We start from the raw sequence: 21,544 nt of genomic DNA, 5'->3' as shown, positions 1-21,544 counted from the left end.
CCACACACCACACACCCTGACTGCAGCCAATTGTTGCTTGGGATGCGGATGGCAATGTATGAATCTTAAGAGAGTCAGTCTTTGCTCTCTTCAATTTACAGACACTCATGGAAAAGACAACGGTACCTAAGAATTTAATCTTGAGAAATCAGTTATGTATGTGGCTAAAGTAGCAGATGGCCTATTATATACAAAACAGCTTGAAGAGCCGTCATGATTTCAGAAAGTCAGGAGGCAGGGCAGAGTCTGAAGAGGAGATAAGACTATGAGAAATACGTCGTTTTGCACCATAAGAAAAATATGGACTTTCCTCAAGTATGCCATTGCTGAGGGAGGGTGGAAGAGGGGAAAGGAGGTGAGAGGGCCTGCGAATAAACAGAAATAAGATACAGTAAGAATTTTCCACAACAAGGCACCTCTGGCTTGGGTATGGGGGGCGCTGGAGGTCAGGTCGGCCAGAGAGAACTTTCTGGTGGAAAGAATGACTGCAAAAAGTGTTTAGAATATAGACGGCTGATATTAAGTCTTACAAAATCTGGGCTTTATTTTAAATTTTGATATCTTGTTCAGCACATTTTTTTCTTTGCATTCATTCTGATTTTTTTAAATATTGCATTGAAATATTTTATATCTTGATTACTGAGTTTTGGGGGCCCCCTTAAATGTTGTGCCCAACTTACTCGCCTCACCGTAGTCCCTGCCCTGGCTCTTACCCTCTCAGACCTTCAATACGAGTCTGTTACATGGAACATCTGACATCACAGGAATGGAGACCATCAGGCAAGAATGAAAATTATCTGGAAATCAGTGTAAGAAATTTTAATAATGTACAATTACAAGATAAACACTAAAAATAAGAAAAAGATAAACAGTTTTGGATGGTTAGAGGGTGCTGGCAAGGATCCAAAAAAAGGACTGGAATTGCTGTATCCTCTGTGGTAGACCTCACATTCATTTTTCCTCTACCTTTTGTTTCTCCGAGATGGAGTGAAAGGTGCAAGATGCCGTGGGCATGATCCTCTAGTTCAGTCCTTAAAAGATAAACCAGGAGTCAGATGTTGGGTCTCAAACAGAGAGCAGCAGTTGGGGCTGGAGAGAGGGTCCAGGATTAACTTCTCAACCTCTTCAGAAATGCTGAGAAGAGGAAACCCGGGTGGCTCAGTGGTTGAGAGTCGGCCTTTGGCTCAGGGCATGATCCTGGGGTCCTGGGATTGAATTCCACAACAGGCTCCCCACAGGGAGCCTGCTTCTCCCTCTGCCTATATCTCTGCCTCTCTCTGTTTCTCATAAATAAATAAATAAAATCTTAAGAAAAAAGAAAGAAAGTAATGCTGAGAAGAGCCAGCTTTGGACCAAGTAAATCCAAGTAGCTTAAGAGATGTCAATCTCATGGAAGTGGGTCTAGGACGCCTACCCAGACACCATGTTTGCTTAAAATGCAAGTTGATAACACGTAAGAATTCAGCCTGGTGTCCACACCTATTCCACCACTGATGTTGGGGAGATAAGAGCAGGGAGGAGCTCATGTCAGCCTCCTGACAGAGTCTCAGGATCCCTGTTCCACTTATTAACAATCTGGATGATTGCAACCTTTTATTTTTCTTGTGTCTAACAACCAAGCAGTGAGTACTGCTGGGGAAATCACAGCCCTGAGCCATGTTTCTCTACCTTTCTCTCCTTTATCACCCCCTTACAGAACCCATAAGACATTGGTTTCTTAATTGTGTTCTGCCCCTACCACTTGAAATGTTAATACCTTAATATATCTGTTTACACATGTGGCTCTTGGGAAGGACACAAACCACTGTAATATCCGAAACCTTGCCCTGCCCCATCTAAGGACTCAGGATCTATTCTCAGGTCCTCCATGCCTTCCTGGATTTTATCTGCCCCCTCAGGGTCTTCCCTCATCACTTACACCCCCGTTCTCCTACACCTCAATATCTCCCTCTCACTGTCTTCCAGTCACCCGTCTCCAGCTATGGCCCTCTCTCTGTTGCCTTTGTGGCCTCCTTCCCGGCTGGATACACTACACTCTGATCTGCACCCTGCCTCCATCCCATCACAAAGAGCAGCATGTCCCAGGCTCCTACACACTCTCACCCAGCAATCCCACGTGGAAGAACTCTGACTAGCACTTGCCCGGCAGATGGCAGGACTAAATGCAGTGATTCACCACAACTGTTTCTACTCTGCTGATTTTCACATTGGAGGTTCATCAAGAAGTTGAAAACTTAAAAAAAAAATTTTTTTTAAGTTGAAAATAGAGCTACCCTGCGACCCAGGAATTGCACTACTGGGTATTTACCCCAAAGATACAAATGTAATGATCCGAAGGGGCACCTGCACTCCAGTGTTCACACCAGCCGTGTCCACAATAGCCAGACTGTGGGAGGAGCCACGATATCCACCAACAGATAAATGGATAAAGAATATGTAGGATATGCATACAATGCGATACTACTCAGTCATCAAAAAAAAAAAGAAAGAAATCTTATTATTTGCAATGACATGGATGGAACTAGAGGATACTATGCTGAGCGAAGTATGTCAATCAGGGAAAGATAATTACCATATGATTTCACTAGTGTGTGGAATTTAAGAAATAAAACAGAGGATCACAGGGGAAGAGAGGAAAAAATAAAGCAAGACAAAATCAGAGAGAGAGACAAACCATAAGAGACTCTTAATCACAGGAAACAAACAGGGTCGCTGGAGGGGAGGTAATGGGGGAATGGGCATGAAGGAGGGCACGGAATGTTATGAGCACTGGGTGTCATATAAGACTGATGAATCACTGACTTCTACCTCTGAAACCAAAAATATACTATATGTTAATTAACTGAATTTAAATAAAATTTTAAAATTAAAAAAATGTGTCCCCTGGTGTATTCCTCTGACTCACAAGGCTCAGCATTATTGTTTTCATTTTATTTGTTTTATTTTCTTCTTATTTTTGTGGGTCTTGTTATTCTAGTGGTCTTTTATTCTTTGCCCCTATTTCTTGGACTCTAATCCACAGAAATAAACCCACCAAGGGCATGAGAATGTAAGTACACATTTGCCCTTCGTAGCATTCATCACAGGAACACGGAGTACCACACAGCCGTTTAAAAGAATGCAGTGGTGGAATCACTACTGAACTCCAGAAGTTTCCATGAGCAACACCTCTTACTTAAGAAAAGCAAGCTGCACGAGAATGTATATGGTACGGCAAAGATATTTTTAAACAACCAAAACCAAACTGTTCTAGCAGTGTATTCATGATTGAAGAGGATTCTCTGAATGCACGGAAACTTGAGTGGACCTTTGGGGCTTACCTTGGGCATGTGTGCTAGGACTGAGGGCAGGGAGACCACAAAAGGGCAAAAACCTGGCAGGTTTTTTTCCCTCTGCACGGACACAGCTCCTTGAGAGCAAGCCATCTGGGCCCTTCTCCAGCACCCTTCTGAGGTCCCACAAAGGCTCTTCCTTCCCTGCCACACCCTTGCTGTCTCCCACCCCACCCCAGGACTCCCTGGGTATGCAGAACCGGTGGTGGAGGGGGAGGGGCTAAATTTGCCTACAGGGTCCAAGACACTGCCTGGAAGAAGAGACTGAGGTCTGAATTCTTTTGTACTTGTTCAATGTTAATCAAGTCCTCTGGGAGAGACTGAGAAGGTTCTGGTAGAGATCTACCAATAGGAGAGAACACCAGGGATCCCAAAAGAGGCCCTCTGTGACTAAAGTGGGTGCTCAAATGAGTAGGCTCAGCACCAAGGCCTGACAGTTTGAAAAGCTAAAATGAGAAGCTAAAGCTGGGGACACCTGGGGGGTTCAGTCAGTTGAGCATCTGCCTTCAGCTCAGGTCATGATCCCAGGGTCCTGGGATCAAGTTTTGCATCAAGCTCTCTGCTCAGCGGGGAGCCTGCTTCTCCCTCTCCCTCTGCTGCTCCTCCTTCTCATGCACTCTCTCTCTCTCTCTCAAATAAATAAATAAAATCTTAAAAACAAACAAAAAAGAGGCTCAAGCTGGACACGGCCCAGGCACAGCCCCCTCACACCAGAGTCACTTTTAGGGACATTGCCCAAGCCTGTGTAAACTAAGAGTTCGGAAGCCCAGGTGTATGTGACTACTGGTGGCCCCCGCCGGGGTCCCTGCAGCACTGGGAAAGAACCTTGTCAGATCTTGCAGGATGGTGTTCCTGCAGTCACACCAGCGAGTAAGGACCTCCTGCAAGGAGGGGCACGGGAGTCCTCAAGTGACTAACTGGAAAAACAGATGATATAATTTCTCCCCTGGAATCAGGTCCTGTGTTTACACAGTCTGAAGTTATATGGTTTACAATGCCGTACCTGTACGTCCAGTTGGTCATCAAGGAACAAAGAGAAAGGTGTCCAGCCCTGTGCCCAATCTGGCTCCAGATACCCGTGGGGCAGGGCACCCGCGTCATACCCTCCACACCCACTGCAGTTCCAGTTACACTGGCCCAGGGCAGAGGAAGGGGATGAAATTGTCTTATGTTTAGGAAAACAGTCATGAGCCTTTCTGGATCTGAAGCATAAGGGCCCATCCCCCTCACTCACAGGCCCTGAGGATGACTGGATGAGAAGAGCTTTACTGCCCTGCAAGGAGAGGTAATGGGAATGTGGGAGTCGGCTGTGGGCGCAGAGAACAGGGCCTGGGAGCTGAGAAGAAGGGGGCGAGGGCAGCCTTGGTGTGCTCATGTGGCAGCAGAGGACTTCCCTACGGCAAAGGGCCAGGCACAATCAAGCCCTGGCCCTTCTTGGCAGCATGCAGAAAAACAAAATGGTCATCCCAAGGAAACAAAGAAAAAATTCACGTAAGAGGTTGAATTCTCCCTACTGAAAATAAGACTTCCCTCCGGTTCCCCAGTTTGAAAGCATTTATGATGAAAAAAACTTGTCATTTTAAGTTCTTTCTCTGTCTCTTTGAAATGTGTGTAAATCTTTTGAGGAGCTAAACATGCCTCTTGTGGGCTTTATGATCCAAGAATGTCTTTCCCAAGGACCTGGGATCCGCCACTTTGAAATGTCAACATCAAAGAAGACAGCACCCCTCTTTCCCAGCTTCTGTGGGAGGCTGCAAGTCTAACTTAGGTGGGCTCCTTGCTCCGGGTTGCAAAACCACCTCCCATCATAAAGATACAAGAACTTTGTGTTTCTTATAATTAAGTCTAGTAATAACACCTATGGTTATCATTACCAGGTAAAGTGAGGACGAACGGTGTGTGACAAATGGTACCACTGAGCCTCTTACTTGAGGGCAGAGTTACTGCTTATCTTGAGAGCACGGTGCATGGGCTGCACCTCCTTGACTACATGGAAGGGTAAGATTTCTGTCTTGGCAGTCTCATAGTGAGTTGCCTGGGAGGCACATCACATGCTGGTTTAATGCTTCTTCAAAAATGAAGCTGTTTCGGGGATCCCTGGGTGGCTCAGTGGTTTAGTGCCTGCCTTTGGCCCAGGGCGCGATCCTGGAGTCCCGGGATTGAGTACCACATCAGGCTCCCGGCATGGAGCCTGCTTCTCCCTCCTCCTGTGTCTCTGCCTCTCTCTCTCTCTCTCTCTCTCTCTATCATGAGTGAATGAATGAATGAATGAATAAATAAATAAATAAATAAATAAATAAATAAATAAATCTAAAATAAAATAACATAAAATAAAATAAAAAGGGGAACATCCCATCTTAAAAAAATGAAACTGTCTTTCTATCTGCTATCTTTGTGGAGAGGTTTTTCTGGGCTGGGGGTTTTTGTTTGTAATTATATTCCCCCCACCCTAACATAATGCAAGTGCTTAAAAAGGAAGAAGAAAAGAAGTGGGAGGAAGGTTCTAGAGGAGTAAGACCCCTAGTGGGAGGCTGGGGTCTTTGAAGGGACATGGAGAAACAGTGGGTGCCAGGGTGGGGTGGGGTGGGGTGGGGGTCGGAAGCAGAGGAACTTCTAGGAGCAATGCAGACATTCAATGGAAAATTGTTTACAGTCTGTAAATAACAGAATAATAGCAGATAAAACCTACTGGCATCATCTAAGTGTTGTAAACCTATTAATTAATCTAGCATATGCACTAACCGGGATTCTTCTCAATTATTCATTCCCTCCTCCGCCATATGACCCGCGGGGCACTAGACAGGGCGGCAAAGGTGTCACAGAACAGCAGGCAAGCAGGTTCAAGTATGGACTGATTTTGGAAATAGGTGTGAAACAAACTCTCTTATAGGCAAAAGTGACCTCTGAAAGGGTCTGTGTGGAAAAGGTCAGATCTGGCTACTACATAGGATGGGAATGTGAGCCACTTGACTGGGATATTACAGAACAGGGTGACCCCCAAACTGGAAGAACTGGGAACTGGCCAGTGGCAGGCACCTAGTCTTGAGCACAGAGTATTCGGGCAGGAGTGGGTTTAGAAATAAGAAGAGGAATGGCACCCTGTAAGGTTTAGAGGCCGTCTCGCAGGTCTAGAAGCCCTCTCGTCCCCAATTACCAACACGCCAAATCATTTTTGAGGGTCAGGCTCAAGAAAGCAGATTTCTTGCCCTGCCCTGACCCAGGCCCCCAGACATACCCAAATGGAACCAACACTTACAGTGACCTGGAGTAGGATCTAGACAGGGACCTGCAGGAAGTTTCCTCAGATTCTGGGAGTGGGGGCTGGGGGGGGGCAAGTCTGAGTCCAGAATCATCCTCCCAAGCCTTACTAGGTCCCTAACCAGCATGGGCCCCTGGTTACAGCTACGCAGGAAGTAGCTAGAGGGAGAGGTGGAGATAAGGACAACAGGGCTGATGAAAGAAATAGGACTTGATGCCTAATAAAAGCTGTTTACATATAATTATTTAGCAGAAAACAATTCTGGTAGCGGAAGAACGGGTCCAGGTCAGTGAGAGGACAAATTAAAAATTAATCTGGAACATTCTGTAGGGTGCAGGGTAAAGGGGCTGCACTCACCTAGAAAGGACAAAGGTCATGGGAACTGCCCTTCTATGTGGGTGCGTCCAGGACTCCATACTGTACCCTAACACCTCAGTCCCTAACATTTTTTGCACCTACTATGAAAGTGGGACAAAAGAAGCTTTCTCTGCCCTGCCCCTGAGGGCTGTCTCAGTTTCTGGAGTACCTAGGGTCCCAAAGCCAGCATGTGTGACACTGGGCTTTGAGCTGCTACTTTTTCTAGGCTTTAGGAAACCCCTGGTGATTTCCTGCAGGAGCCAAAGGCCTTCCTGGGGCACTGCGGGCCCAGCGTGCCAGACCAGCCTTCCCCAGGTGCCAGCCCAGAAAACAGGCGACTCCCTCATTTGGAAGACCCCCGTACTCCCTCTTCCTCCTGCTTTCCCAACAGCTTGGATCCTCATTCTCGCTGCCTCCAACCCGGGGCCCACGACCGTTCCCCCCAACCCCAGGCGGGGGGCCTCCAACCTCTCGGCCACGCCCAGGCCGGGCCCTCCCTGCCCCCCAGCCGGCTCCACCGCCGCAGGTTCGGGCTCGTCTGGGGCGGGGACTGGGGAGCGCCCGAGAGCGGTGAGGAGGGTGGGGACGCAGGCCCATCTTTAAAGGCCCGCAGCTGGCCCGAAGGCGCTCCGACACCCGCCGGCGGCCCCGGGCGATCCCCAGAGCGCGCAGGCCCTCGCTCCTGCCCGAGCCGCCGGGGCCATGGGCCGCTACTGCGTCCGCGTGGCCACCGGGACTTGGCTCTTCTCAGGCTCGCATAACCGCGTGCAGCTCTGGCTGGTCGGGGTGCGCGGGGACGCGGAGCTGGAGCTGCAGCTGCGGCCCGCGCGGGGTCAGGTCAGCGGCCGCGGGGGGTAGCCCCCCCACCTCGGCTCGTGGCGGGAGGGCGGAGCGGGGTTGGGGGGTACCCAGGCGGCCGCCGGGGACGTGCGGGGGGGGGGGTAGGGAGAAGCCGGCTGGGGATGGGCTCCAGCCCTTTCTCCCTTCCGACGTGCTCCTTGCAGCCCCCCGACGCTTCCCGCAGTGACCCAAGAGCCCTGTCACTGCGGGAGCGGCGGTCCGTTCAGAGGCTGCTCAGAGGGCGCGGGCGCGGGGACAGCTCAGGGACGACCCTCTGTGGATGATGGTGACGATACCCAATCACCAAGTGCAGGCCCCGCGGGCGTTGGTCCTCGCTCCTTCGTCTGCCGCCACCCACCCTGCTCCGACCCCGTGCGCAGGTGTCCTGAGCAGGGAGCAGGGTTGCTGTCTCCGGGGGGCTCCTCAAAGGTGCCACCGACGCCCACTCCAATAGCCTGTCCTGGGTCCCTACTAAGAGTCGTCGGTCGCGGTCCCCACAGGAGGAGGAGTTTGATCTCGACATTCCCAAGGACCTGGGGCCCCTGCAGTTCGTGAAGTTGTGCAAACACCACTCCCTGGTGGACGACGCCTGGTTCTGCGACCTCATCACGGTGCGGGGCCCGGGAGCCTCCGAGGAGGCCGCCTTCCCCTGCTACCAATGGGTGCAGGGCCAGGGCGTGCTGAGCCTGCCCGAGGGCACCGGTGAGGGCAGGGGCGGGGACTCGGGTACAGGGACTGCAGACCCACCGGTGGAGTAGGGTCCGGCAGGGGACAGTCACAGGGGCTTGGAAAAAGCAAGTGCTGGGCAGATGCAGTGGGAAGAAAGCAAGGATCAGGGGCAACGCTGTACAGCCCCAGGGTTACACCCAGATGAAGGGCTGCCATCTTCTGGTTACACCCAGAAGAAGGAGATGCCCTCTTCCAACGAGGGGACGGACCTGGGGGCGGTAGCAATGATGGAAAACAGGAGAGCCAAGTGACAGTGGGAGGGAGATCTCTGTGTGGCTGGACAGGTGAGGGTGGGGACAGTAAGGGGGGCACATGCAGCAGGAGCTGGGGGACCCTGAGCAGGTGGCAGCTACAGGAAGGCATTAAACGGTGTGAGCCAGACAGCGGCCTTGGTTGGGAAAACCGGCTGTGTGGGACAGGGCGCACCCCGACAGCGGGGCGGGGACGAAGGAAGACAGACAATACAGAATGTGTTGCTGTGGGAAACAAGAGATGAATCCAGAGACAGGCGAGGGCCAGGACGGTGACGATGGAAAGGTAGAAGATAGGACTTTGCTGCAGGCGAGCACAGGCACAGAGAGGGGCAGGAACACATCCACAAGGACAGACGACGATGGTAAATGGAGAAAGGTGAGCTCATATAGAGAAAGTCAACACAGCTGTTCCTCGGAGGACAGTGGGAGGTGTGACAGGTGAGGTTCAGGACGTGTGAAATTAAGGGAGCAACTGATGGTAGACCTGGGTGTGGTCACATGTGTGATTAAGATCTTATCAGCCTAATTAAGGTGATTAATCCAACCATAGCTATTGGTGAAATAGGCTCAGGCAGGAAAGGAAAATCAACAAGAAAGGGTGACAAAACGTCAGGTTTTTGTCTTAAGGCATGGGATGAGCACTGAGAGCAGAGAAACCAGGAGGGCCAACTTGGCCGAGATGGGATGCGAGTGTCAGGGTGAACAGTGGAGTGAGGCACAGCAAACAGAGCAGCACTGAGCACTCCGGCTCCGACTACGAGACGGGGAGAGCATTGGACCACACAAATCGCTGTGGCCAATCCTTTTACTGTCCCCCCCAGCACGCCTGGCAGGAGATAATGCACTGGATGTGTTCCAGAAGCATCGAGAGAAAGAACTGAAGGAAAGACAAAAGCTGTACTGGTGAGTGCTGGCCCACTAGCCCCTGGCACAGTCCCCCCTTCCCCGGCCCCACCTCCCCTCACTGACCCAGATACCCTCCCTGAAGCCTGGTCCCCATCTCCTAGCTGGGACACCTGGAAGGAGGGACTGCCCCTGACGATTGCAGCCGGGTGTCAGGATGATCTGCCTCCAAATATGAGATTCCATGAGGACAAGAGGCTGGACTTCGAGTGGGCACTGAAGGCGGGGTGAGGAAAAGCTTGGCACTCAGAGCAGAACGGGGCCAGGAGGTCCCAGAATGGTGGTCAAGAGTGAGGGCCTGAGGGGTCAGCGACTGGCTTCACGTCTCCACACTTGTCCTAGGGCGCTGGAGATGGTCCTCAAACGCATCTACACTCTCCTGAGCTCCTGGAACCACCTGGAGGATTTTGATCAGATCTTCTGGGGTCAGAAGAGCATCCTGGCTGGTCAGTGGTTGCCCCAGGTCTCTATACATCCCTGATGGCCCCTTTTGATGACCCGACCCTCACACCTGACATCCCCCCATGACTCCTTCCCAGCTGAGGCCTTATGAGGCCTCCAGAATGAAAAGCCAGAGGCTGGAGACAGGGTGGTCATGTGCCTGGGCCCCGTGGGTCATGTGCCTGGGCCCCCTGAGCCTGGAGGAAAGAGGGGCATCTGGGCTGTGATAAATATCCCCTCCTGCACTCCACCTGACCCTACAGAGAAGGTTCACCAGTGCTGGCAGGATGATGAGCTTTTTGGCTACCAGTTCCTCAATGGCGCCAACCCCATGCTGTTGAGACGCTCTGCCTGCCTGCCCTCCCGTCTAGTGCTGCCCCCAGGGATGGAGGCACTTCAGGCCCAGCTGGAGAGAGAGCTCCAGGTACTTCCTCCCACCCTGTGCTGTGTGGGGAGGAGAAGTGGTGAAGGGGAGGGACCAAAGGTAAGTCAGGGGAAGGGAGGCTTGGTCACCCATGGTGCCTAGGTGCAGAGTCCTGTGCTGGAAAAGCCTAGGGATGACACAGGGCATACAGGGAAAGTAAAAGGAGCTCCTAGGATGGAGGGATGAATTCCCAGGGCACAGGTAGGGTCAGAGATGTTAGTAGGGACAGTGACATTCCCTGGCTGATGTCCATACCCCCAACACCAGCCATCAAGGGCGGGGAGAAAGGTGGAGGAAGCGCTGTCAGGTGTGCAAACCTGGGGAGGTTTCCCGGAGGAGAGCTGGGTTTGGAAGAGACAAGCTGGATGCGACCAGGTGCAGGCATGCGCTGGATTCAGTGGTTGCAGTAGTTGGGGAGCCTTCTGGGGATTACTCAGCAGAAGAGGAGACTTGGGGAGGAAGCAAAAGAGTTCCATTTGCTGAGTTGGTGGGGGCCACACACAAGGAGCAGACTACTGAGGAGGATGGCGAGGGGGACCAGCCAGCTTTACAAAAGGACAGCTTACAATCCCTGTAGCACAGACCGGACAAGCAGGCCCAGTTCCGAACCCAGATCTGCCACCATGCATGCTGCTTGTTTACTCTCTAGATACAATGAGAGGAATTGGACCAGATGCTCCAGTTCTGCCAACAGGACTCTGGTACCGACCATGACGATGGCAAGAAGCTAGATAAACATCTCCTCCTTTGCCTTGGCCCTGAGGTGCGCTTTCAGCTCTGACCATAGGCACATTCCTCCCCTCCCCAGAATGGTTCTCTGTTTGAGGCTGACTTCATCCTGCTGGATGGAATTCCAACCAACGTGATCCGGGGAGAGAAGCAGTACCTGGCTGCCCCCTCGTCCTGCTGAAGATGGAACCCAATGGGAAGCTGCTGCCCATGCTTATCCAGGTAAGGTGCCCTGGGCATCCCCCCACACACACACCACTCTCTGTTCACCCCAACCTCTGCTCCCAGGGGTCCAGCCCCCTGCTTCCTAGCTCCCAAACTCCATCCTTACACAATAAAACCTGTCTTCTTGTCCCTCTTTGTCTGCTTGCAGTCTGGTTTCCCCTGACTCACCCAACTGGAAGGTCTTGTTCTGCTGAAGAGTCATAAGGGCCTTTTGGAGTCTCACCCAAAGACTGAGCCACCCAGTGGCTCTCAAACTTTAGGGGGCACCACAGTGATTCAGGAGGTCTGGGGTGGGGACTGAGAATGTGCATTTCTAACTAGTCCCAAAGTGCTGCTGTTGCTGGTTTGGGAACATGGTTTAAGAAACGCTCTAATCTCTCTGGAGCCTTACTCATCTGCAGTTCCCCCAGAATGCTGAGCAGAATGGCACCCATAAAGCAGAAGTTCAATTAACGGCTTGATTTCATGTTTGCAGATCCAGCCTCCCAGCCCCAGCTCCCCGACCTCGCCGCTGTTCCTGCCCTCAGACCCCCCACTTGCCTGGCTCCTGGCAAAGGTCTGGGTCCGAAATTCAGATTTTCAACTGCACCAGCTCCAGTATCACCTGCTAAACACTCATCTGGTGGCCGAGGTCATGGCTGTGGCCACCATGAGGTGCCTCCCGGGGCTGCACCCTGTCTTCAAGGTATATCCTCCACCCTCTGGGTCCTAGGTCACACCCCAGAGAGAGGAAACAGCCCGATATCAAAAGATATTGCAACAACATATCTCTATCGGTTTGTGAAAAAAAGCAGGGGGACGAGAAGGAAGACTGTGTACCCTAAAACTTAAAGTACAAGTCGAGTCACTGACCATTCCTTCTGGACATCTTATTGTGGAGCTCTCTGAAATTCTTGGAGGGCCGATGATCTAGCAATGGGCCTGGAGTAATAGCCACAATGCTGTTTGTAAAACAACAGTCTTGTTCCTGCGTTAGGAGGCTCTCTATTTAGCCAGGAGGACAAGTGATGCCTGTGAGAACCATCCAGAGACCAATATCTGGAACGAGAATTCGAAACCACAGGAGACAGTCAACAAACACCATAGAATTGATGGAGAATGTTCTCCCCCAACCGAGGAGGTTGATAAGTGGGAACAGGTCAAAAGGCCGGCGGCACACCCCAGCAGGCTACTTATACCTGCCCAGGAGACAGGTGGAGGAAGACAGGCACTGGCAAGGTGATCGGAATGAAAAGGAAAAAGGAATCAAACACTTGGTGGAGACAGGGGAACTGCAGCTGCAGCGTGCCTGGGTTTCAGACTGGAGAGAGAGAGGCCAGAGGTCCAGGCTCCTGTAGCACCCAGGAACCCACCAGGCAGGGGTGCAGTAATGACCTAGAAATACTGAAATTGAGTGAGTCGAGTATCCATTGCCAGGCAGAAGACAGCAAAGTAAGACTTGTGGGTGCTTAAAAAAGTGTTCTCGAAACATTGACAACACTTCAAGAGAGAGACGTGGCAGAGAAGGGACAAAACTGATGCAAGCGTGGGAACCAGGGTAATTGTCAGAAACAGGACAGTCAGGAGAAGAGCCAGTCTGGAAGCAAAGATGAGGGGTTCTGTGTTAAGTACAAGCAACTGGAACAATGGCAGGACATGCACATGAGTTGCAGCTGGGGGCTTCAGCTGAGGGCTTCCTGAGCCCCCAAACCTGGCCACTAGTAGCCATGTGTGGCCTCTCCAAGCCTAGGATAACACACCCAAGATGAGGACCAGTGTGCACAGCAGAATCTTGGATTTTACGGATGTCGTGGTGCTCCTGCATCACCATCCTCTGCTCATCTGGGATAGGCTGGGCTTCGGTTTGTGCTTGAGATCCCCCGTCACTAGGTCAGCTCTGTCCCCACCAGCATCCACTCCCCACAACCTTGCCCCATGGCAGACAGCAGAGTTGTTACCAGTCCCGCAGGAGAGTATGCAACCTGCTCAGGTCACAGAGGTTCCATGTGCAGGCTCTGGTTTGGATGCCGCAGAGCGCATCTGGTATTGTGACCTCAGCACCTCCCAGATGGCGGGTTCGGTGCCCTCATCTCTAAATGGGGATCGCAGGAGCTCCATCGTGGGGTCATGAAAGGACAGAACGACAGAACATAACCATGGAACACCAAGTAAAAGCTATTGAACACTTTAGTTCTTGCAGTTACTGCTACTGTTATTAGGGGTTGTTTGTCCTCAGGTATCCGCTCTCCTCCTGTGGACTCTGGGCCTTCTAGGACACTCAGTGTCCTTCAGGAACTTTCTGGAAAGCTTCAGACCAATGCGAGCTGCTTTGATATCTTGCCACCCAAGGCACCACTTGGGCCCTTCCCTGTGTGCAGCATCTACACCTCAGATAAATAGCAACACTGCACAACAGTGGCACATAAACCAGGTGTAAATAAAACAGAATAGTTTCAGATCTAGGAAATAGCTGAGAGGATCAGATAGCCTTTTTAAAAAGCTAATAAAAGGCTAGAGGGATCTAACTGCCCAGCTGGGGGTCGGGGCAGGTGTGGCGTCAGCAGGCAGCTCCAAGTGGCTCCTGCAGGTGACTCAGAACCCACCCCCAAGAAGGTACGTGTCCCCGTGTCCCCACCACTACTACTACCCCCACCCCAACAGGGAAGCAGCCAGAGGATGGAGGTGGGGCTTTGCTAACAGAGCACGGAGGCTGCCCAGCTGTGAGGACGTGAATGACAGTAACATAAAAGAGGATAAGAAGGGGGTGATGTTGAAGGACACCCACACTCGAGGTGGGAACAATAACGTGGTAACGGCTCCCACGTGGAAGGCTCCAAGCCAGCTCAACCCTGTAGTCACCCCCAGTCAATGGCAGAGGTGAGGGACAGGAAATGACACAGATGAATACTCAGGGGGTCTGTGACCTTGGATGAGCCCCAAAGTTTGTACTAATAGTACAGACTGAAACCTGGGTCAGCCTGGTGCCAGAGCCCACCATGCTCTGCAGTAAAAAGCACAGGCGGGACTGATCCAAGCAGCAGATGGGCCTGTCTAGGCAGCAGCACACAAGCCTCTAGAGGGGACAAGGCCACCAGGGAGGGTGCCATGGCCCATGACCAAGGGCCCAGCATGGCCTTCGTAACCAGCCCCTCTGGCCTCCTCCACCTCAGCTCCTGATCCCGCATATCCGCTACACCATGGAGATCAACACTCGGGCCAGAACCCAGCTCATCTCAGAAGGGGGAATATTCGATAAGGTGAGGAGGCTTAGGGTGCTGGGGGGTGGGGACACTAATAACCCGGCTCTCCGTGACCTCCTGCCACTTTCAGGAGCCCAGACTGTGGGAAAGTCAGTCTCAACTGTCTCAAACTCTGAGCCTGTCCCCCTACACTGTGTCATTCTGTGCAGCCCCGCCTCTGAGCCCTGTACACTATGCTCCATCTGTTCTCTCATGGCCTCTGCTCATTGTCGTCCCAGGTGGTGAGCACGGGTGGAGGGGGCCATGTGCAGCTGCTCCGTCGGGCCATGGCTCAGCTGACCTACCGTTCCCTCTGTCCTCCTGATGACCTGGCTGACCGGGGCCTGCTGGGGATCCCAAGTGCCCTCTATGCCCAAGATGCTCTACGGCTCTGGGGAATCATTGCCCAGTGGGTGAAAGTGGCCACTGAGAGATGGAGGGGCGCCAGGGCGGGGGAGAGTGGGGCTCTGACCTGACCTGAGGTCAGCATGGTGCCAAAATCCACAGGAAACAAGAAGGTCTGGACAGGAAGGGCAGGATCTGAACCCTGGGGAGACAGGAAGTCGGGAGGCAATGGGGAGGATCTAAGGATGGGGATGGTGAGACAGGAAGTGCCGATAGATGAAGCTGTGGGTGGGTAAACCCTGGGGTCTGGTGGAGTCAGAGATTTTGATGGAAAGAATGCTTTTCAGCCATGGGTCCAAAATTCTTAAAACTAATTCTTAAAATGTTTCCTTCCTTTCTAAATCAGTGTTTAGAGAGACCTAGGGAACATCCCCCAAAACAAGTCTTGTAAGATCTGTTCCCAGATCCAGTGGGAGTCAGCCGGGCAGAGGCTGCAGGAAAGGTGTGGAGCTGGGAGGTGGGCACATTCTTCTCTCAAGGAGCTCACCTGCCTACTCCTCTGGGTAGGTACGTGGAGGGCATTGTCCACCTCTTCTACCACCAGGATGACGTCGTGAGAGGGGACTCTGAGCTGCAGGCCTGGTGTCGGGAGATCACTGAGGTGGGGCTGTGCCACGCCCAGGAGCGAGGTAGGATCCCTCCCCAGAGATGGGAGCCCCTGGGACACTCTGCCCCGAGCCCCTTCTCAGTCCTGTCGCCCTGGGCTCAGGACCCCAACCCCTTATCACACCCCTCTCTCCAGCCAGGGACAAAGCATCTGAATCCCATTCCCACCTCCTAAGACTCCAGACTATTTTAGATATACAGGGGCTGTCCTGCTCAGACACCCTGGCCATCAACCTTTACCACCACCCCCTAGCCCGAGTCACAGATGACCCTAATCCACCAGAGCATGGGGCCCAATTAGACCAGAACCACAACCAGTGAAGGGTCCACCCAGGCTCTGCTGGGGCTTGTGTTCTTTTCATGGTTGTCTGCTTTCCCTTGTGAGGATGTATATAAATGCAAGGAGTTTCCACCAAAACACATGATGTCAATGCTGCTTTCCCTTCCTTCCCTTCCTGCCTGCTACTGTCCAGCACACACGTGCACACACACACACACACACACACACACACACACATTCTGGGTACACTGCACATTTCCCACAGTATAGTCACCTCCAGGACAAGCTCAGTACTGTACAAGCACTGGCACAAACCGGAACTCCCTGCAGAGTTGCTCGGTGCCACATTTCTTTATTATTTTTTTTTAAGATTGTATTATTTATTCATGAGAGACACACAGAAAGGCAGAGACACAGGCAGAGGGAGAAGCAGGAAGCCCAATGCAGGACTCAATCCCAGGACCCCGGGGTCACGTCCTGAGCCAAAGGCAGATGCTTAACCCCTGAGTCCCCCAGGCGTCCCAAGGGGCCAGGTTTTTGGGACCAATCTTACCTCCCCTCCCCTTGGCTGGGATCTAGCCGCCACTGTGAGCAATCCCACCTGCATTTTCACCTCTGGGGAAGAAACAGCCTTTCTCATCCCTCCTGTGCTGCCCCTCACTCATCATGCCAGCACCTCTGCCTCTGTGGGACAACTGCAGACGTTTATGAACCAGAGGGCCACTACGGCCAGGCCCGGGGATGCGGCCAGCAATAAACCAATGCCTGCACTCACCCTCCCGGGACCAAACTCTGCCTTGCATGTCTCAGAACCGTCCCTGAGGTCCCACATGCCCCCAGAAGACCCCTCTTCCTTGCTCTCCCTGCTCCTCTTCTCCACAGCCACTATCTACATTTGGGAAACAAAAATAAACATTCATATGTCAGCTTTAATCTCCAACTGCCTCTCATCTTCTCTGTCTCCACCCCCCTCGGTTCTCATCATGCACTTTGCCTAATTTTCCCAACAGCCTTTCTAGAGGAAATCCACTGAATTATAAACAGCTTGAGAGCAGCAGTCAGGAACCTGAATTCAAGGTCAGCCTTGGCCTCTTCCCAACTATGCGATCCTGACAAGCAATTTTCTCTCTCCGGTCTTTTTTTTCTTTCTTTCTTTTAAATCTACAGAAAGGGACTGATTATATTTCTTCCACTTAACCGATAGAATTAGTGGCTCTCGGAGTCACCACCTCCACTGTAAAATCAGTTGCCCGAGATAACCTTTATGGAAAGTTTCTCTTGCCTGTGACACTATGAATATGTGATTTCTCTTGTTCATCACTTTATAACTCAGGCACTTACAATCCCCTTTTGGGAATAGGAGGAAATGTCCCTCCTATAAATAAATTTTATTTATTTACTCACGAGAGACACAGAGAGAAAAGCAGAGACACAGGCAGAGGAAGAAGCAGGCTCCCCATGGGGAGCCCGATGCAGGATTCGATCCCAGGGCCAGGATTGCGCCCTGAGCCAAAGGCAGCTGATGAACCACTAAGCCACCCAGGCATCCCTATCCCTAACTTCTCAACCACTTTTTGAGGCAGAAGATATTCAATCACTCAGACTTTTCAGCCCCCAGCCCCTCCACAACAATTATTATTTATGGAGCATTTATTATATACTAGGTGATTTCAATATAGTATCTCATTTATAAAGTGGGTATCATCCACATTTTATAGGTGAAGAAATGGAAGTTCAGGGAGAGATTAAGTAATCGGGCTAAGGCACCCAAATTATATTGCTTGAACCTGAATTGAAACCCAGGTCTAATGCAAATATATTTGAATAAATAAACAAATGAACAAATACCCATCAATGCTAAAATACAGTTGACCCCCAAACAATGCAGGAAGGAGGGATGATTTGGGGCACAGACCCTTCCCCACACACACCGAGCAGTCAAAAATCTGCAAATAACTCTGGACCTCCCCCCACCAAAAAACAACAACAAAAAACTACTAAGAGCCTACTATTGACTGGAAGCCTTACCAAGATCATAAAGAGTCAATTCACCCGTATCTTGCATGCTCACATATGGTCAAATGAACTAGGGAAGAGAAAAATATGAAGAAAATTATAAGGAAAAACAAATACATTCATGTACAATAAAAAATTCGCATAAAAACAGACCCACGCAGTTCAAACCCAACTCGTGTAGACATCACTTCCCTCTTCTCACCCTGGAGCCTCTAAATCCTGTTCCTCTCTGCCAGGTTTCCCCATCTCCTTCCAGTCCGGAAGCAACTGTGCCACTTCCTTACCATGTGCATCTTCACATGCACTGCTCAGCATGGGGCCATCAACCAGGGCCAGGTAGGACAGCCGAAAGCCCAGGTTCCTGAAAGCAAGTGTCTGGCCCTGGGGATTCTGAAGGGAAAGCTTGGGGTTCAAAGCATAAGGATCAGGATCCTAGGGTTGCAGTTTTCTTCCCCCAGCTGGACTGGTATGCCTGGGTCCCTAATGCCCCATGCACAATGCGGATGCCCCCACCCACCACCAAGGAAGAGGTGAAAATGGCTACAGTGATGGGCTCACTACCTGATGTCCGACAGGCTTGTCTTCAAATGACCATCACGTGGCATCTGGGTCGCCGCCAGCCAGACATGGTAAGAGGGGACCCTGGAAAAAAGGGAAATTACAGTTGGAAGGGAAATCAGAGTGAAGAATCTGGCTCTACACACTTCTGCCTCCAGACTAGGAACTGACTGATCCTTTTTCCTTTCCTAGGTGCCTCTGGGACATCACAAAGAAAAGTATTTCTCAAGCTCCAAGGCCAAGGCTGTATTAAACCAATTCCAAACAAATTTGGAAAACCTAGAAAGAGAGATTACAGCCCGGAATGAGCAGCTCGACCTGCCCTATGATTACCTGAAACCCAGCCGCATAGAGAATAGTGTCACTATCTGAGCCCCGCAGTATCCCCCCCCCCACACACACACACACAAGACTTCAGATCGGCTCTGGGGCTCACATGCCCATCTCGAACGTCACGGTTTCCAAAGTCTCTGATGCTAACACTCTATTTTCTCCCCCAACCAAATCCCCTATGTCAGTATGCCACTAGCCCAGGGTGGGGCGGCAAACCTCTTCTGTAAAGGGCCACATAATAAATATTTTAGGCTTTGTAGGCCACAGTCTCTGTCACAACTACTTCCCCTCCCCTGATAGAGCAGAAAAGCAGCCCCAGATGACATGTAAGTGCATGAGTGTGACCGTGTTCCTGGAAAACTTTATGAGCAGTAAAGTATGAAAGTATGAACTGCCCGTGTCACAAAATAACTCTTCTTTTGGTTTACTCCAAGCATTTAAATATGCAAACAGAACGCATAGGGACAAGCATAGGCTGTGGGCTGGATTTGACCCTCAGGGGCAGTATTTGCGCAGGGCTACGTCGCACTAGCCTGAGGCATTGATCCTACTTGCCAAACATCCAGAGAATGATCAGAGGTGGGACACAGATTTCTTGCATAAATCAACTACCTCAACTCTCCTTTCCCAGGACCTAGATATCCTGTATGGTGGCCAACCTAAAACTTCCTGACTCTGCTTTGGCAACTTTCCCTCCACTCTGTTCCCCCTATTCACACACCTACCCCCCCCCCAAAGTCCTTGAGTAATCCTTCCCCAGTCTCAAGAAAAAGAGACATAAAATTCATGTCCCAAGGCCACTTTCCCAGCCTCTGTAGTATCTTGGGGTCTATGTGTTTCTCTGGATCCAACTTCTCTCTCACAACCTGTTTAAGAACGATGTACATAAAAAAAAGAACAATGTACATAAAATAAATGAACAAAAAATGCCATAAAGTTGTTAATCACTGTTAGTGTCTCTTTGTGTCATTCTGGGGTCTTGGGACCCAAATGACCCCTTCCAACTGTGCTGTGATCATTATCCTCACCAGAATGGGTACAACAAGCTCAATGCAAAACTGTGTTCTTCAAACACCCAACTTCCCGAAATAATTATTACAGATCTGCCTCTCACTGGTGAAGCATACAAACTTTTTCTTTGGAGGGGCACCTGGGTGGCTCAGTGGTTGAGCATCTGCTTTTGGCTCACGCGGAGATCCTGGGGTCCTGGGATTGGAGTCCCACATCCGGCTTCCCACAGGGAGCCTGCTTCTCCCTCTGCCTGTGTCTCTGCCTCTATGTCTCATGAATAAATAAAATCTTTTTTTTAATTTGGGTTCTTCTGTTTTTATTTTTTTTAAGATTATTTATTTGTTTATTTATAGAGATGCAGAGAGAGAGAGGCAGAGACACAGGCAGAGGGAGAAGCAGGCTCCATGCAGAGAGCCCGACGTGAGACTCGATCCAGGGTCTCCAGGATCACGCCCTGGGCTGCAGGCGGCGCTAAACCGCTGCGCCACCGGGGCTGCCCAATAAATAAAATCTTAAGGAGAAAAAAAAACTTTTTCTTTGGAGAGGATGACCCATACATATTTTTAAAAAGATTTTATTTATTTATTCATGAGAGACACAGAGAGAGGCAGAGACACAGGCAGAGGGAGAAGCAGGTTCCTCACAGGGAGCCTAATGTGGGACTCGATCCCGGAACTGGGATCATGCCCCGAGCCAAAGGCAGACGCCCAACCGCTGAGCCACCCAGGCGTCCCCACCTATACATATTTTTTAAAATCTTGGACCTCACCTTCTCCAAAGGACCTATGATCGGTTTCCTTGGTTTACAGTAGAGAAGCAGTGACCATACCCAGCTCTCCAATACATTTAGCATGACCACTCACCCTCACCACCTGTTCCCTGGGTTTGCTTTCCCTGCGCTTTTCCTAAAGCCCACACTTTTCCTGGATTCTGCATCCAAAACTTGGAATTCAGTATTCCCTGTTTGGGAACAAAATGTTACTTAGGGGCGCCTGGGTGGCTCCAGCGGTGAAGTGTCTCCCTTCAGCTGAGGTCATGATCTCGGCGTCCTGGGACCGAGCCTCGCATCAGACTCCCTGCTTGGTGGGGAGCCTGTTTCTCCCTCTCCCTCTGCCTACTTACGCTCTGTCAAACGAATAAAAAATCTTTACCCTCCCCCCCAAAAAAAGTTACTTAATTAAGCACTCCCGATGCCAGGAACCCGTGAAACTTCAAAGCGCTCCGGCCCCAGCTGCGCTCGGCGTCGGGCAGGGGGTCCGCATATCCTTTCACGGTGTCACAACATCTCCGTCTGGAGGCAGGGATGCGGATACGGGAGACAGGGGCGTCTCTCCCGGGGTAAACCCCCAAGTCTCACTTACCATGCCCCCATGACAGGACACCACCCGAAAAAAGGTATCTGACGGGAAAGCCGGGTAGTTCGGATCCCCAGCACCTAAGAGCCCGTCGCCCGGGTGACCAGGGGCTCCGCCAGACCCGCTCGGCCCTAGGCCCGGCGTTTGCGGGCTCCGCGTCACGTGACTTGCCCGAGCCAGTCACGTGACGTGCTGGGTCCTTCCATCCCGGCCTGGCGGTGGCGGTGGGGGGGGACAAGAAGCGGGAAGCGTTGCTCCCACGATGCCCG

At 51.4% G+C, this 21,544-nt stretch overlaps 1 protein-coding gene and 1 long non-coding RNA gene across 2 annotated transcripts; one reads left to right on the top strand and one right to left on the bottom strand.

Annotated features, from left to right (window-relative positions):
- Window positions 1–787: 787 nt before the first annotated feature.
- LOC129497892 (uncharacterized) lies at window positions 788–21,422 on the bottom strand. The gene is made up of 4 exons (XR_008662007.1): window positions 21,282–21,422; window positions 18,580–18,660; window positions 18,031–18,088; window positions 788–1,031 (listed from the first exon to the last, which is right to left on the bottom strand). It is a non-coding gene; the product is annotated as an uncharacterized LOC129497892 (long non-coding RNA).
- On the top strand, window positions 7,535–19,853 carry ALOX12 (arachidonate 12-lipoxygenase, 12S type). Its single transcript, XM_055307115.1, is given in 16 exon segments — window positions 7,535–7,785; window positions 8,289–8,490; window positions 9,593–9,674; window positions 9,779–9,901; window positions 10,017–10,120; window positions 10,379–10,539; window positions 11,348–11,429; window positions 11,432–11,490; window positions 11,969–12,178; window positions 14,643–14,729; window positions 14,951–15,120; window positions 15,624–15,745; window positions 18,255–18,272; window positions 18,275–18,354; window positions 18,477–18,647; window positions 18,769–19,853. Coding segments are annotated over 16 exon segments (1,986 nt in total). The 5' UTR covers window positions 7,535–7,650; the 3' UTR covers window positions 18,949–19,853.
- Window positions 21,423–21,544: the final 122 nt, after the last annotated feature.

This window comes from Nyctereutes procyonoides, unplaced genomic scaffold, assembly GCF_905146905.1.
Source record: "Nyctereutes procyonoides isolate TBG_1078 unplaced genomic scaffold, NYPRO_anot_genome, whole genome shotgun sequence".
In the NCBI taxonomy this organism is placed as follows: Eukaryota; Metazoa; Chordata; class Mammalia; order Carnivora; family Canidae; genus Nyctereutes; species Nyctereutes procyonoides.
The sequence above is the reverse complement of the archived record's forward strand: the minus strand, read 5'-3'. Positions and strand labels throughout refer to the sequence as shown.